At 37.0% G+C, this 15,947-nt stretch overlaps 1 protein-coding gene across 1 annotated transcript; it reads left to right on the plus strand.

The window, feature by feature from the left end:
- The first annotated feature begins 7,083 nt into the window (after positions 1 to 7,083).
- Positions 7,084 to 13,070, plus strand: LOC116635471 (cytochrome c oxidase subunit 7A2, mitochondrial). The gene is made up of 4 exons (XM_032409444.1): positions 7,084 to 7,189; positions 8,432 to 8,521; positions 11,323 to 11,407; positions 12,866 to 13,070. The coding sequence occupies exons 1-4, from the start codon at positions 7,175 to 7,177 to the stop codon at positions 12,922 to 12,924; spliced, it is 249 nt and encodes an 82-aa protein (XP_032265335.1). The 5' UTR covers positions 7,084 to 7,174; the 3' UTR covers positions 12,925 to 13,070.
- The last annotated feature ends 2,877 nt before the right edge of the window (positions 13,071 to 15,947 follow it).

Below are 15,947 nucleotides of genomic sequence, written 5' to 3' on the forward strand. Positions count from 1 at the left end.
CCAATGAGCATGCTTCTCACTGGTGTTCCCCTTAGAGCCCCTCTGTCCTGCTCAGTCATATCTCATTTGCTGTTTTCTAGAAATCTGCAGAAATCACTTTTCTTCCCCCCCCCCGAACTCTCTATCATTTTGGGCCCATGTCTTTAAAAATTGTTTTAGATGATCACACAGTAAACTTTACTTTTTTCTTGTCATGTGTATTTCTGTGCATTTTAACTTAATGTATAGATTAACCATCATAGGATACAGATCAGTACCATCAGCCCCCCCCCAAAACTCCCTTATCCTACTCCTTTGTACTCCCCATTTCCCCATCCATAAACCCTGGCAACTGCTGATCTCTTTTCCACCCCCATAGTTTGTCTTCTAGAATGTCATAAATGGAATTATACCAAATGTAACCTTTTGAAACTGGCTTCTTTCATTTAGCATGCCTTTGAGATTCATCTAAGGTAATGATGCCTATCAATACCTCCTACTTTTTCAGTTTCTTTTTCATTTTATTGGGGTAAAAGGGAGAATAGATAAACTCTTGGAGCCAACCCACTTTTTTTTAAACCAGAAAACTCCTTGAATTACTTTTGGTACTTCTATAACATTTTTAAAGATCTTAAAAATAGATTTGTTATGTACTGTCAGTGATATTAACAGGAGCTTGTCTGTTGGTGTGTGACAAGTTTTTTTATCCAGGATAATGTTGAAGAAGATTGAACTCACTGTACATCACTTTCACTGTCAAGATTTGAATGCTACTGGGGCACCCGGGTGGCTCAGTCGTTGGGTGTCTGCCTTCGGCTCGGGTCATGATCCCAGGGTCCTGGGATCGAGCCCCGCATCGGGCTCCCTGCTCCACGGGGAAGCCTGCTTCTCCCTCTCCCACTCCCCCTGCTTGTGTTCCCTCTCTCGCTGTGTCTCTCTCTGTCAAATAAATAAATAAAATCTTAAAAAAAAAAAAAAGATTTGAATGCTACTTTGCTCAAGGACCAGAAATACAGGAAAAAATAGCTTTAACAATACATGTTAAATTGCAGTTGAATTAGTGGTCTAAAGTAATCCCTGGAATGTGTTGTCTTTCCTCTTTACAACAAAGCTTGTAAAAGAGTAATTTATACATTATTGTCATCTTCAGCTTTAGCTAAGGTTTCACCTCACAATTGCACTGTACTCTGTTTTCTATCATCTGTGTCTGAAAAATGCAGTAGAAAGAGTATAGGTTTTAGAAACAAGCTGACCTGGCTCTTATCTATATTAAAAAAATCTACCTTCACATTATTTAATCTCCTAAATCATTTGCCATTTCCTGTCAGTAAAATGGGAATTTTAATACCTACTTGACAGATTTTTGTTTTGAGGCATAAGGGAAGTGATAGATGACGAACATTTAGCAGAAAGTATAGAAAAATGACAATGAAAAATTCCCACTCCTTTTTGTCATGGGAAATAAACTCAGCCTTGAACTTTTTGCTCCGTTTGATAGTTGGCATCTTCCTTCCCTCTTCATTCTTAGCCTATGGCTTTGTGAATAACTCTCCTGATTTTCTTCCTACTTATCTGTCATTAGTCTCCCTTATATATTCCTTGGTTATGCTTACCACATAAAATGTTGGGAATTCTTTGAGGTTATATTCCAGGCCCTTTCTCCCTTTACATATACTCCCTGAGCAATCATAAAGTTCCTAGTCGCTTCGACTACCATCTTTACACTGATTTATCTTTTCTTGTGCCTTGACATCTCTTCTGAGCTCTAGATTGTTCAGAATGGATCTCTTCTTGGATTGTCTTTGGATTTCTCAAGCTTAAGAAGGCCAAAACAGGAATCCTTTCAGACTAGCCTTAGTTTCTCTTATATTCCTTGATAGAGTGAATGGTATGATCAACCACCTTATCAGTTAAGTCAGGAACCTTGCTGTCTTCTTCAGCTTCTTCAGCTACTTTGATTTTTGAAGGCACTTCCTCATGGCTCTTTAATCCACCCCCTTATCTACATCTCCTTGCTACTATGTTATTTCAGATTTTCTTTCTTCCTTGTATTATTATTAGAGCCTTCTAATGGGCTTTCAGACCTTTGTAGTTTATGTTCAATCTAGCCTTTCACTACTACCAGAATGATCTTGAAATAGTTCTGATTTGGACAATTCACCCCATAAACTTTTATGTTTTTATTTTTTAAAGATTTTATTTATTAGCCAGAGAGAGAGAGAGAGAGCGAGCACAAGCAGGAGGAGCGGCAGGCTGAGGGAGAAGCAGGCTCCCTGCTGAGCAAGGAGCCTGATGCAGGACTCGATCCCAGGACCCTGGGATTATCACCTGAGCTGAAGGCAGACGCTCAACCGACTGAGCCACCCAGGCATCCCCCCATAAATTTAAATGGCCCTCATTCACCTTCAGGATAAAATATAAAATCATTATTAAAATCTCACCCCTGCCTTCTTCCACTGTTCCCTCACCCCCTCATTTGTCTTTCTGCCAACCATAGTATTTGCAGTTCCCTAAGACATCTGTTCACCTCCTCTTCTTAGCCTCTGTCTATGCTATGCCTTCTGCCTGGATTTTATTGATCTCTTTACCCAATTTTTTCTTCCATAATAAATGTTAACATTTATAGGGACGCCTGAGTGGCTCAGTAGGTTAAGTGGTGGACTCTTGATTTTGGCTCAGGTGGTGGTCTCTATGTGGAGTCTTGCTTGTCCCTCTCCCTGCCCCCGAACATGTGTGCTCTCTTTCTCTCTCTCTCAAATAAATAAAATCTTTAAAAAGTTAACGTTTATTGAATTATATCATTTAATCTTCACAGCCATCCAATGATGATAGATACTATTATCCATTTTACAGGTAAACTGAAGTATAGATTAGGAAACTTGCCTTCAGTCATAATCACTATTAAGTGACAGATTCAGGATCTGTCTGACTTCAAGTTATTAACTACAGTTTTTTCTTTTCACTACACCTAGCCATCTGTTTTAAAGTTCCTGCAGTTGATCATGCTTGATTCTAAATCCAGGTTATTAATCATGTTCTTGCTCTAAGTCTAGAATGTCTTTTAATCTCTACTCCATTTATGCTGTTGGACCCTGCTAAAACTCACTACTTCATTTATTCTAATTCTACAAGACTCTGCTGAAATTTAGTCTTTTCAAAACTTTCCTAATGACTGCTATCTTCCTTGAATTTCCCATGAGCAACTTTTGCTAAACCAGTTACCTAAGACTCATTTGTATCCACATCATAACTTACTATTATGTGTTTATTACCTGCCTAATTAGATTATATGCTCCAGAAGGTTTGGAATTTTAAAAGTTTTTCCCTGAACATATTGCAAAGTGTTAGAATCTATATTAGGTAGCCAATAAATTATTGTTCAACAAGACATGAATTCAATAATATATTTTATATATTATTTTTCATACACAAGGATTTTAGAGCTAGAGATAATTAATCCAAAGCCAGTCCTTAACTTAAATGATGAAAAGACTGAGGCTTGCAATTAGATAAAATTATTTAATAATGAATACAGCAATTAAGAGATAACCAAGTGTTTCTTCATTCCTAACTGTAATAATCAAAGAAAATAAGGAATTATTTTGAAGTGCTATCTTTTCTGTACCTAGCAGTTTTTGTACATTAAACTTCACATGAAGCTATTCTACTATATTGTTTTTATAAAACTGGAAGTGGATTGGGGCGCCTGGTTGGCTCAGTCGTTAAGCGTCTGCCTTCGGCTCAGGTCGTGATCCCAGGGTCCTGGGATCGAGCCTCCCATCTGCTCCCTGCTCCGCGGGAAGCCTGCTTCTCCCTCTCCCACTCCCCCTGCTTGTGTTCCCTCTCTCACTGTCTCTCTGTCAAAAAATAAATAAAATCTTAAAAAAAAAACAAACTGGAAGTGGATTAAGCATGGTTTCAGAATTAAAACCCACATCCCAATCACGCAAATCTCTATTCTGGCTTTCCTCTTTTTATTTATAGATGCTATAGGCAGGATCAAAGTAAGGATTGTAATCTTGTTTGTTTTTTTAAAGGGAAAGATTGAATAACTGTGATTTGGTAACTTTGCATCAGTAATTGTGATTATTTTCACTTAGTATTTTCACACATCTTACTGACAAGGCTTAAATTAACCATTACTTATCTCTCATTTTCCATATACCTAAATAGTGTACTGCCAGTCCTGTTATAATGTTCAAAAACCCTCTGGATATACTTTCTAATCATGTCTAGTAATCTAATAATAATTTTCCAGTATTACAAACGAACCTCAAACTGATGTTTTGGAAAGGAAACTTTTGAAAATAACTATTCTGCTACAGAGGATAAATTTACAAATCTAGAAACAAATTTCAGGTGTGCTTGAGAAGATCCAATAAAGTTTGATAGGCACCCAGGCAAATTTCAGGTATATTTTTCTGTCAGGATAATCACAGTTTACAGAATAAGAGCAAGGAGATGATGAGTGAGGAATCCTGTGACTGAAAAATGTTTGAAAGTAGTACAATGAATATCCAAGATTTTTTGAGTGTTTATTCTCAGTAAGTTATTTCATGCGACATACTATTCATTTAACCAATAATTACTGAGCATTTTCTATGTGCCAGTTACTATTCCAGATGCTGCAAGTACAGCAGTGAAGAAAACAGTTGTAAAAACAGTCATTATCTAACTTAAATCTTTAAAAGGATCATCCCTGTGTGGAAAATAGACTTGAGTGTAAAAGTACAAGTAGGGAAGCCAGTTAAAAAGGCTTTTGCAGTCATGCAAGCAAGAGATGGTGGGTTGGCCCGGAGTGGTGGGTAGCAGTCATGAGAAGCGGTCAGAGTCAGATTTTATTTTGAAGGTGTATGTATTCCACAGACTTTTCTAATGGGTTAGTTTATAGAGTATGATGGAAAACAGAGTTTGGGCTTAAAGAAGATTGCAGAGGAGAAGCCTTGGAAATAAAGGGTGGAGAGTAGAATTCAGTTTTGGTCATAAGTTTGAGATATCCATTAGACATCTAAGTGGAGATGTCGGGTTAAAGGAAAAGGTCAGGCTGGAGAGTTGTCAGCACACAAATGGTATTTCATGGCATTGGATGAAATCACAAAAGGGTTGAATGTTAAAAAAAAAAAAGAAGGCGGTACTCTAATTTAGAGATTGAGAGGATGAGGTTTCAGGAAACTAAAAACATTGCTGAAATGGAGAACCATCAAAAGAGTAGTGTACAGAGGAAGCTCCTTAAGACTGTGTTTGAAACTATACATATATGTTATACTGAATGGCATTTATGGCTTATTTCCAAAGTAAAACAAAGTATATTGTGAAGGAGTGATCAATTATGTTAAACGTTGCTGATAGATGGAAAAGATGAAAATTGAGATTGACAGTTTATTTAACAATGTAAAGGCCATTGGGGATCCTAGGAAAAGCACCAAAAGCCTGCCCAAAATGGGATTTTAAAAAAGATTAGGAGAGTAAGAGAAGACAAGTATAAAGAGATCTGTGTTTTATTTTGAAAAGAAATGGGATGGTAACTTAAATGTTTGTTTAATATGGGAATATGTTTATGCTGATGGAATGATCAAGTAAAAAGGGGGAAATTGTACTAAGTGACATGCAAATAGGGATCTGCACCTATTTTAGGATCTAATTTATGTGAATCTTTGGTTCTTTTTGGACAGAGCCATAAGTGTCCTTCATCCAATATGTAGATCTATTACCCAATATATCATTAATTCATCTGCTGGCTAACCTTTAGCCCTTTAAGCAGTACTAGGGAATTGGTAAAAAATTAATCTCTGTTCTTGAGAAGTTTACAATCTAGATGGAGAAAATGGTAAGACAGCACATAAAACTTTAACAAGTTCAAATTCTAGAAATCTACTTTTTAAAAATTTGTATGCTCCAGCTATTGGCACTTGGTAACTGTCCTCAAGGATTTGATCACAGTGCATAATACAGAGAGGAGATTAAGCCAGATCCTTTCAGTCCTTATCTAGGGAAGAGAGATGAATTGGCTATTTAAAAACCTTGGTGAGGAAGAGAATCTGAACTGGGGACAGATAACTTGGTGGATCTAACCCAAAAGATGAGAGGGAATAATTTTGATATTACTAATTTTTATCCACACATTTCACCTATGCTGAACCCATATATCATCCACTGTCTATTTGAAATCACAATGGAATAACCAGAAGAGTTTGTAAAAAGGTGGAAAGATTTTAGTACAGGGTAAATATGTTTATATTTATACACACTTGGTGGGCACAGAGAATAAAGATATTTGTAATGTGACATTATTTAGGCAAAACTGATACAAGATACACAGCCTATCTACAATAATTGCTCTGCCTACCCACTCCAATCAAGGAAAGTGCCCCGCTCGACCTGAGACAGTAAGACTTAATTAAGAGCCCAGATTTGCTGTCCCATTTCTTGCCCCACAATTAAATTTTCCCCCCTCTTTTCAGCATTTTCCCAGACACGGAGAAACGAGCGAACAGCTTCCACAATTTCGGGACACTGGTAGTTTCTTGCGTGGGGAGTCCTGCAGCGTCCAAAGGTACAAGAAGGTAAAAATTGGTATCCCGACGCAGCTCCTTGCACCATAGTCTCAGCACAAGGAACAATAACGCCCTCAAAAGTTTCTTCAGCGGAAAAAACGGATTGTATCCGTGTAAGAGGAGTTATCCTTTTTGTTTTGTATTTCATGCAGTTTCACAACTTAACAAGCCAACCCAGTGTTCTTTCAACGTCTATACAAGAGCTCAAAGTTTGCTAAGTTTTAAAAAACGCCTTCTCGTTCCAAATACACTAATTTTCTACGATAGCGTGGTCTCACATTAATTTTATGTAAGCTAGTTAAAACGTACATGACACGTTACTCTTCGCCTCTCTGGTCTCAAAAGTCCTTTGCTTCTTCCAGCCTTAGCTCCAGCGACCAGCCGCCTGAAAGGCATCGGCCAGGTTGGGAACGAGTTGAAGAGACAGAAACGGCCAGTCGACTAGAGCGGCCACAGCCATACGGCCGCTCTCGCCTTTCTTTCGCTCTCTATGGTCAGAGAAGCTCAAGCCCCTCCTCCGCCCGGAAATATTTGTGTTGCCTGACGCTTGCGCAAAGCCAGAAGGTAGTTCCGGTTCCGGTGTGGGGACTTTAGTTCCTGGTGGTCGGTTGTCGCGGTTGGTGGGTAGTAACTGAGCCAAGATGCGGAATCTGCTGGTGAGGAACTTTTCGGCTTGTATTCTTAATATGGGGCGGGAAGGTTGGGAATGGAGGCTAAGGGGCCTTGACTGAGAAACCTCTCCTGGGAGGGAAGAAGGGTGGGAAAAGGCGACTTCCGAAGTCACCTTGGTCCGTGTCCTTTTCGCCTGCCATTACTTCCCTTCCATCTGTACCTTTCGCCTCCTGTGTTGGGTAGATGAAGGGAGTGGAGAGGCTGGGAGGGTGACCAGAGGTGAGTTAGGCACCCTTGGGTTCTTAGTGGCCATCCCTAAACCTATAGGTCATTCATGAAGTCGGTAGCTCCGGTATGAGTAAAACTAAGGTCCAACTGGGAAGTTTCTGATACCCGGAAGCTTCAGACAGAAAGATGTTCCAGTGGTACTTTGAAAGGCTTTAAGTTTCAACGTTTCTGAGCTTTGTGAGCATCAGAATGCGGTTTAAAAAGCAAGTCATTCACTTTTGGTTGGGACTTTGGGAGCAGTCATGGCAGAAGTGTGGTGTTGCTTCCATCAGGCGGTTCTTCAGTGTCAGTGTCCTTCACCCCTTCACCTGCTTTGAGCATGTGAAATATTTTCCCAAAACTTCGAAAAAGTGAAGGAAAATGTAACCGTGACCGTTCTCTTGTAATTATTCAGTAAGGTTTTACTTAGCCTCTCAGTGTATCATTTATTTTGGAATATAGAGTGCATATTTGTTTCATTATTTAATTCAATTGGATATATAATGCAAGTTTCTTTTTTAAAAGAATTTACCCTATTAAAGATTTTTTTAGGAAAAATGTAATGAGGAAAGCATTTTAATTAAGTAGGAATCGTGCCATTTTATTTTGGTATCAAGTAATAGATTTTTAATAATATGGTGGAGTATTAAATGAAAATACTTGAACTTAGTGTTATTTTGTAATCAGTCTTTATTTTTGTAATATCTGTATGTCAATGTTTTACTCAAGGATTATATGATGCTACTACTAGTTCAATCAGGTAAAGATTTTTTTTTTTCTTTTGCTCAGAATTGCTACTTGAATGTGGTTTTTGGAGACTGCAGAATTTTAATATAAAGAGTAGTGGATGGACAACCAATTGGAAAACCTGGCTGCTGGTTTAGGATTCTTACTGACAAATCGGATATGTTTTAACTGTCAATTTCCCTCTTCTGTAATATTAAAGATTGAAAATGGTTGGTTTTGAAGGTTTCTTTAAGACCTAAATCTGCCTAACATCTATGGATTTTTCATTTCAGGCTCTTCGTCAGATTGCCCAGAGGACCATAAGTACTGCTTCACGCAGGCAGTTTGAAAATAAAGTTCCAGAGAAACAAAAGCTATTTCAGGTACTGGAATATTTTATAGACAGTTATTACTTGTAATAGTAAAATTACCAAAAGGTGGAGATAGGAAGTAAATTTGGTGATGTTTGATTGTTACTGATCCTGCTATATTAGCAAAAGAATAATAAGAAACTGTTGATAGCTAATTGGGCATTTGTTATATACAAGAGGCCCTTGGGGAAGCAGAAGAAATGAGAGGGAAAGGGTATTGGTCAAAGACACTTTGGAGAAGTTACATTGGGTTGGCACTCTTTGGGGTAGTTGCACGAGAATAGACAAACGGACCATAGAAAGGACGCAGAAACAGAACAAATATATATGTAGAAATTTAATATATGTTAAAGGTGCTATTTCATATCAGAGAGGAAAGGATACAATAAGTTGGAAAAATTGGCTATTTTAAAGAAAGTAAAGTTTGATCCCTTCTGTATTGTATATTAAAAGATAAATTGCAGGGGTGCCTGGGTGGCTTAGTTGGTTAGGCATCTGCCTTCAGCCAGTTATGATCCCAGGGTTCTGGGATCGAGCCCTGTGTTGGGCTCCCTGCTCAGTAGGGAGCCTGTTTCTCCCTCTCCCTGTCCATCCCCCATCCCCCCTGCCACTTGTGCGCATGCATACGCGCGCGTGCGCGCTCTCTCTCTCTCTCTCTCTCTCTCTCTCGTGCTCTCTCTCTCAAATAAAACCTTAACAAAGATAAATTGCAGATATAAATGATTCTCCTGCAAAACATTAGAAGAAGATATATTTTTTCCAGTTTTACTGACATATGATTGACAAAAATTTTATAGAGGGAGCACACTCTCTCCCTTTCTAAAATAAATAAATCTTTTTAAAAAATATTTTCTGCAGAAATAGTAGCATAACAATATTTAAAAAAAGGAAAGAGGTTATTCATTATAGGATTTTAATACCAAAAAAACCCTAACAACCTAAATACCCATTAATAGGAGACTAGCTAATTCAATTATGATATTTTTGCACAATGGAATGCTATGTGGTCATTAAAAGGAATAAGGTGGGCTTAAAGGGACTAACAGAATGGCTTTTAAGATAGCAGTAAGTAGGGACATCTGGGTGGCTCAATCGGTTAAGCGTCTGCTTTCGGCTCTGGTCATGATCTCAGGGTCCTGGGAAGGGCTCCCTGCTCAGAGGGGAGTCGGCTTCTCCCTCTGCTCCTCCCCTGCTCGTCCTCCCTCCCTCCCTCCCTCCCAAATAAATTCAAATAAAGAAATAAATAAAATATTTAGAAAAATAGCATTAAGTGAAAAATAGTATATGGCAGACCCTTACAGCATAATCTCATTTTGTATATTAAACAAGTGTGTGTGTAAATTAGAAGGTAAGGTAATGTAGGCATTAAAAATATTTACATATATTGGGGCGCCTGGGTGGCCCAGTCAGTTGAGCGTCTGACTCTTGGTTTTGGCTCAGTTCATGATCTCAGAGTCCAGAGATCACTCGGGCTCTACGCTGAGCAGGGAGTCGGCTTTCGATTCTTTCCCTCTTCCCATGGGGGTGTGTGTGTGTGTGTGTGTGTGTGTGTGTGAGAGAGAGAGAGAGATAAATCTTTAAAAAAATATATTTATGGATATATATAAATATATTTATGGATATGGATATGTACCATATATATATTATGGATATGTTGTGGTGGTTTTCACATGAGGAAAGATGATGGGATAGAGTCATTAACCTTTATAAGTAGTTAAATTATTAGTGATTTTTTTTGGTTTGTTTTCGTGGGTGATCTCTGGTTTTTCCCAAATAAAATTTTAAGTGATTAAAAAGCCTTGTATTCTGTACGGATCTTCCTTGACTTATGATGGGGTTATGTCATTATGTCATAAACAATAACCCATCATAAGTTGAAAACATTTTAAATTGAAGATTCATTTAATATAGTTAACCTACTAAATATAGCTTAGCCTACCTTAAACAAGCTCAGAACACATACATTAGCTTACAGATGGGCAAAGTCATCTAACACAAAGCCTGTTTTATAATAAAGTGTTGAATATCTTATGTAATTTCTTGAATACTGTACTGAAAGTGAAAAAGAGAATGGTTTTATGGATACAGAATGGTTGTAAGTTTATTGGTTGTTTAACTTCATGATTGTGTGGCTGATTGGGAGTTGTTGCTGGCTGCCGCTGCCCTGCATCATCAGAGAGTATCGTACTGCGTATCACTAGCCTGGGAAAAGGTAAAAATTCAGAACTTAAAGTACAGTTTCTACTGAATGTGTATTACTTTCACACCATTGTAAAGTTGAGAAATCGTAAGTTGAACCATTGTTAAGTCAGGGGCCATTTGTATGCTACATAAAAATAAAATACTTATATTTAACAGATGTATTAAATATCTACTGTATGCCAGGTGCTGGACTAGGGGTTAAGGATATAATTTAAGGTTATAAACAAACCCCTTCCCCCCCTTTTTTTAAGGAAAAAATAAATCTTACGATTAAATCTAAAGTGTGATGAGTACTGATCTTTTTAATAATTCAGTTGATGAACTTAATCAGTATATTTTCACAACTTTAACATTTATATATTCCTTGGAAAGAACATCTTTATTGGATCTCACTAAATTTAAGAGAAAGAATATTGACTTTTAGGAGTTCTTATTTTAATTTAGTGGAAGTAGAGACAGAATCAGGAAAATTGTAGTCTTTTAATTTTGATGTTTACAATATTTTAATTCCAGGGGTTTAAGGAGGCACTTAATTTTATATAAATGGATTAGTCTTTTGAACTTAGTTGAAAACAAATCACAGATGTATTAATTATTGTTTTTTGATCTAGGAGGATAATGGAATTCCAGTGCATCTAAAGGGTGGAGTAGCTGATGCCCTCCTGTATAGAGCCACTATGATACTTACAGTTGGTGGTAAGATATTGGGAGTGCTTGACTTATAGATAAGTAACAGTAAGGATAACTAACAACTTCATTGCTTTTACTGTGCCAGTATTTTAACATAGGAAGTCTGTCTCCAGAATCTGAGATCCTAATGCTTTGCATTTAAGGATTCAACAGGATAATTGATACATATTATATAAGAGCATTTTAATGTCTAAAAAAAAAATAAACCAATAATGTTTGATGGGTATTTATGATAGAGGTAGCTTTCAGAGTGTGCAGGCCATCTACTCTGCCCCATCTACTGTAACAGGGGCTTTTTGAACATTTTTACTTTGATACATAATAAAAAAACATTTTACAACTACACTCAACATCCATGTTTAGGACAGAAACAACCTGTATAGAACAACACTTATTACAGTACCCAAAGTGCTTTGAAATTTTTTTCTGTGGATTGGGCAGGTCCATTGTTCAGTATTAGCAGTGGAATATCACAAATTGGTACGGTTGGAGCAGAGTGAAGAATTTGAATGATTGCTTTCTGGGGGAGGAAGGGAAACAATATTTGAGTGATTACTGTGTGCTTGTCCTATTGATAAGAATGCCACATAAAGGGATTTTTGGACCCCTTGTATTAAGTCTGTAATGTGTCCTTATTTTAAAGTTGAAGAAATTGTGTTAATTACTCAAGATAATATTGCCTCTGTGTGGAAAAGCTGAAATTTGAACCCTAATTACAAAGTCTTCTGCTCATGCCAAGGTGCCTTCTTTGGCTTGGATTAAATACAGTGAAGGGGCATTTTTGGATGAAGACAACTACTAGATAGTGGCATTTGGGCTCTCTTAAGATAAAGTCCTAAATTCTTTTTTATGAGTGTGACTATTTCATAGGTATTCTGGTAGTTAGTTTTATTTTTTTATTTTTATTTTATTTTTTCTATTATGTTGAGTTAGCCGGTACATGATATAGTACATCATAAGTTCTGGTAGGTCATTTTAATAAGTTTTCACTTATTAGCTATTACATTAAATTTGATAATTTAAGTGTATCACTCTTCCTTGGTTTTACATTGATAATATACTTTAGGGAGTGCTTGCATATCTTGACCTCTTTTTTGGTATTTGAATCATTCTTAGCATTTCTCAGGCAATCTTAGGTTAGTATGGAAGTAGCCTTTATATATGTTCTTAATCTTACTTAAAAATTTTTTTACATGTTATTCAAGTTGACAAATACGTTGTACTGTATCTAACACTTTCTATAGAAGTTAACTGATACTAAAACTAGATTAAATGTGTTTAACATGTATTTATTTTAAATTTTGCCAGCACCTATCAAAATACTTTTTTATGTTCCCATAAAAGTAGCAATAATGCCAGACTTGCCTCTTTCTTTTTACAACCTTTTAGCTGGAATATTAGGTTTATGCATATAAATCTCAGAATTTCTTAGAAGTTCTTTTTTTGTTTCTTTTTATTTTTCAGGAACAGCATATGCCATATATCAGCTAGCTATGGCTTCATTTCCCAAGAAGCAGGATTGACTTCAGTTTATCATCTCAGCAGGCAGTTGGTTCAGTTTCATTCAGCTCTCTATGGACCAGTAACTGATAAATAAATGAGTTCTTCTTTGGGGATCAATATTTATTGACTTATACTAACTGCCACCAATAAAGCAGACTTTACCATGCTTTGTCTTATTTTATCACTTTATACGAATAATTTCAATTTTTGATCAGCCTTGTAAATCTTAGGGAGCAAAAAAAAAAAAAAATGGTTCTTTTGTCATTAGGGTTGTATAAAATACCATTGTGATAGTTAATGAAATTTTATTTTTATAAATAAATTAATAGAGCAGCTCATACTTACACAGTGGATGGTCTTCAGCCTTAAATGAATGTGACACTCGAAAGCATATTTCTTTGAATCCCTCCCATCCCTGCTGTATTATATCCAGGGATATGCTAGAACCTGGGGTTCAAATGTCTTTTTTCTCTCTCTCAGCTATGTTAGTGTATGTGTAAATAGTGGATGTGTTCCACAGCTTAGAATTAGGCTTTAGTAGAGAAGCTATAAACTAATTCAGGACTTGTTCTTTCACACTAACAATGGGCTTCTGTTACTTTATAACATAAAGGGTAACTTCCCTTAAAATACTTCGTTCATTTCTAAAAGTTATCTTTTGGGGGAACTTAAGGAATCAAACTTTGTTGTCTCTTCTGCTAGGTGTACATTTGTAACACTATGAAGTTTAGACTCTAGGTGCATTCGATCTAGGGGAAATTGATAAGTAAAGGTTTATAAACAATTTCTGGGTGTGCCTGGGTAGCTGCGTTGGCTATGTGTCCAACTCTCGATTTCGGCTCAGGTCATGATCTCAGGGTTGTAAGATCAAGCCCTGTATTGGGTTCTTCACTGGGTGTGGAGCCTGCTTAAGATTCTCTCTGCCTCTCCGCACCCCGCCCCTCTCTAAAAAAAATATAAATAAATAAACTTCAATTTCTGGATAAAATTGAGAAAAGTATATTTGGAAAAATTGAGTCAAATGTAAAATAGCCAATCTAAATCTTCATGTTGAAACATTGAGGCTTAAAGTATAAATCCATCTCAAATGGTACCTGATAAAAGATGTCTCAGCCTTGAATCTCAAAGATTGGGAAGGATCTTGGTAGCCACGTTATGTAACCTGCCACTAAATGCAGGAATCTGCATGACTTTTTTTTTTTTACATTTTTTTATTATGTTAATTACCATACATTACATCATTAGTTTTTGATGTAGTGTTCCATGATTCATTGTTTGCGTATAACACCCAGTGCTCCATTCAGTACGTGCCCTCTTGAATACCCATCACCAGGCTAACCCAGCCCTCCACCTCCCTCCACTCTAGAACCCTCAGTTTGTTTCTCAGAGTCCATAGTCTCTCAGGTTCGTCTACCCCTCTGATTTCCCCCCCCTTCATTTTTCCCTTCCTACTATCTTCTTTTCTTTTTTTTTTTAACATATAAAGTATTATTTGTTTCAGGGGTACAGGACTGTGATTGATCAGTCTTAACACAATTCACAGCACTCACCATAGCACATACCCTCCCCAATGTCTATCACCCAGCCACCCCATCCCTCCCACCCCCACCACTCTAGTAACCCTCAGTTTGTTTCCTGAGATTAAGAATTCCTCATATCAGTGAGATCATATGATACATGTCTTTCTCTGATTGACTTACTTCGCTCAGCATAATACCCTCCAGTTCCATCCACATCATTGCAAATGGCAAGATTTCATTCCTTTTGATGGCTACATATATATATGTGGTGTATATATATATATATATACACACACAATGAAATGTGTGTGTGTATATATATATATATATATATACACCACATATATATACACCACATATATATACACCACATCTTCTTTATCCATTCATCTGTCTGCCTGACTTCTGACAGAATCTTTTTTTTTTTTTTTTTTTTCAGAATCTTATTACTAATAGCAGAGAACACTGCTTTGGAAGGGAGTGGAATAAATATCAGACATTTATAAATGCTGAGAAAGTTCTTAGGTTGGGCTGGAATTTGGTCCAATTTGGTGATTTGGAGCTAAAAAGCAACCACTGGTAATATTTTTTATAAAACATTTTTCCATGAGAAAATGTTCTGTTTGGGCTATGTTAACATGGGAAGATTGGATAAAGTAAAAGTGGGTTGAATGCTTAAGATACTTGAAAAATTTTAAAAATAAAAGCTGAATTTAAGTATTTGCCCTTCACTTAAAAAGTCTGCATTGTAACCAGGGGTGGAGATGGGGAAGGACAAAGGGGCAAGATACCAGAGTAAGGGTTGCTGGACAGAGTCCTGTGAAAATGTCTGCTATACTTTAGCATTTAGTGAAAGAGCTGTTATAATTATTGGTAGATTTCAAAGACTAACCAAAAGTCCATAGAACAGAGTCCTTAAGAAGTATTTGAAAATGTGGCCATCGGGAAACAAAACAACCTTAATTCTAATCTCCATTTTTATCTTTATCATGCAGTATGATCTCTTTGAGATTAGTATCCATTAATAAATAGAAGGATCTGTGATGATGTTATCCCATTAATATAAATACCATAAAGACTGGGAACCAGTATAGCATTGTAATTAATGCTAATTGTAATCATACTAATGATAGAAGACCCAGCTTCAAGCCTTGGATTACCATGGGTAGCTAACCTTGCTAAACATGTATCCTCCTTTGTGTGAATGGAATAATACTTAATGTACATGTTTTTTTTCTAATGCACGTAAAGCGCTAAGGATGGTTTCTGATACATACCAAGTGTGCAATAAAAGTTAGCTGCTTCTATGGTTAGCTTTCTGGGAAAAGGAACTGTTATCTTTTCATCTATCCCTATCAACTTGACACAAAGCAGGGACTATGAGCCGGTCAGGGCTGGTAGGACAGGCTCAATTTGATCCACGTCCTAGGTGCTTCTTTCAGCTCTCCTTAGTGTGTGGTTTTCATTCTTGAGACGGCTGCTGCAGCTCCAGCCTATTTTCTTTGTTACCCTGCAGGAAGAAG

Source organism: Phoca vitulina, unplaced genomic scaffold (genome assembly GCF_004348235.1).
Source record: "Phoca vitulina isolate PV1807 unplaced genomic scaffold, GSC_HSeal_1.0 scaffold11, whole genome shotgun sequence".
NCBI classification, from domain to species: Eukaryota; Metazoa; Chordata; class Mammalia; order Carnivora; family Phocidae; genus Phoca; species Phoca vitulina.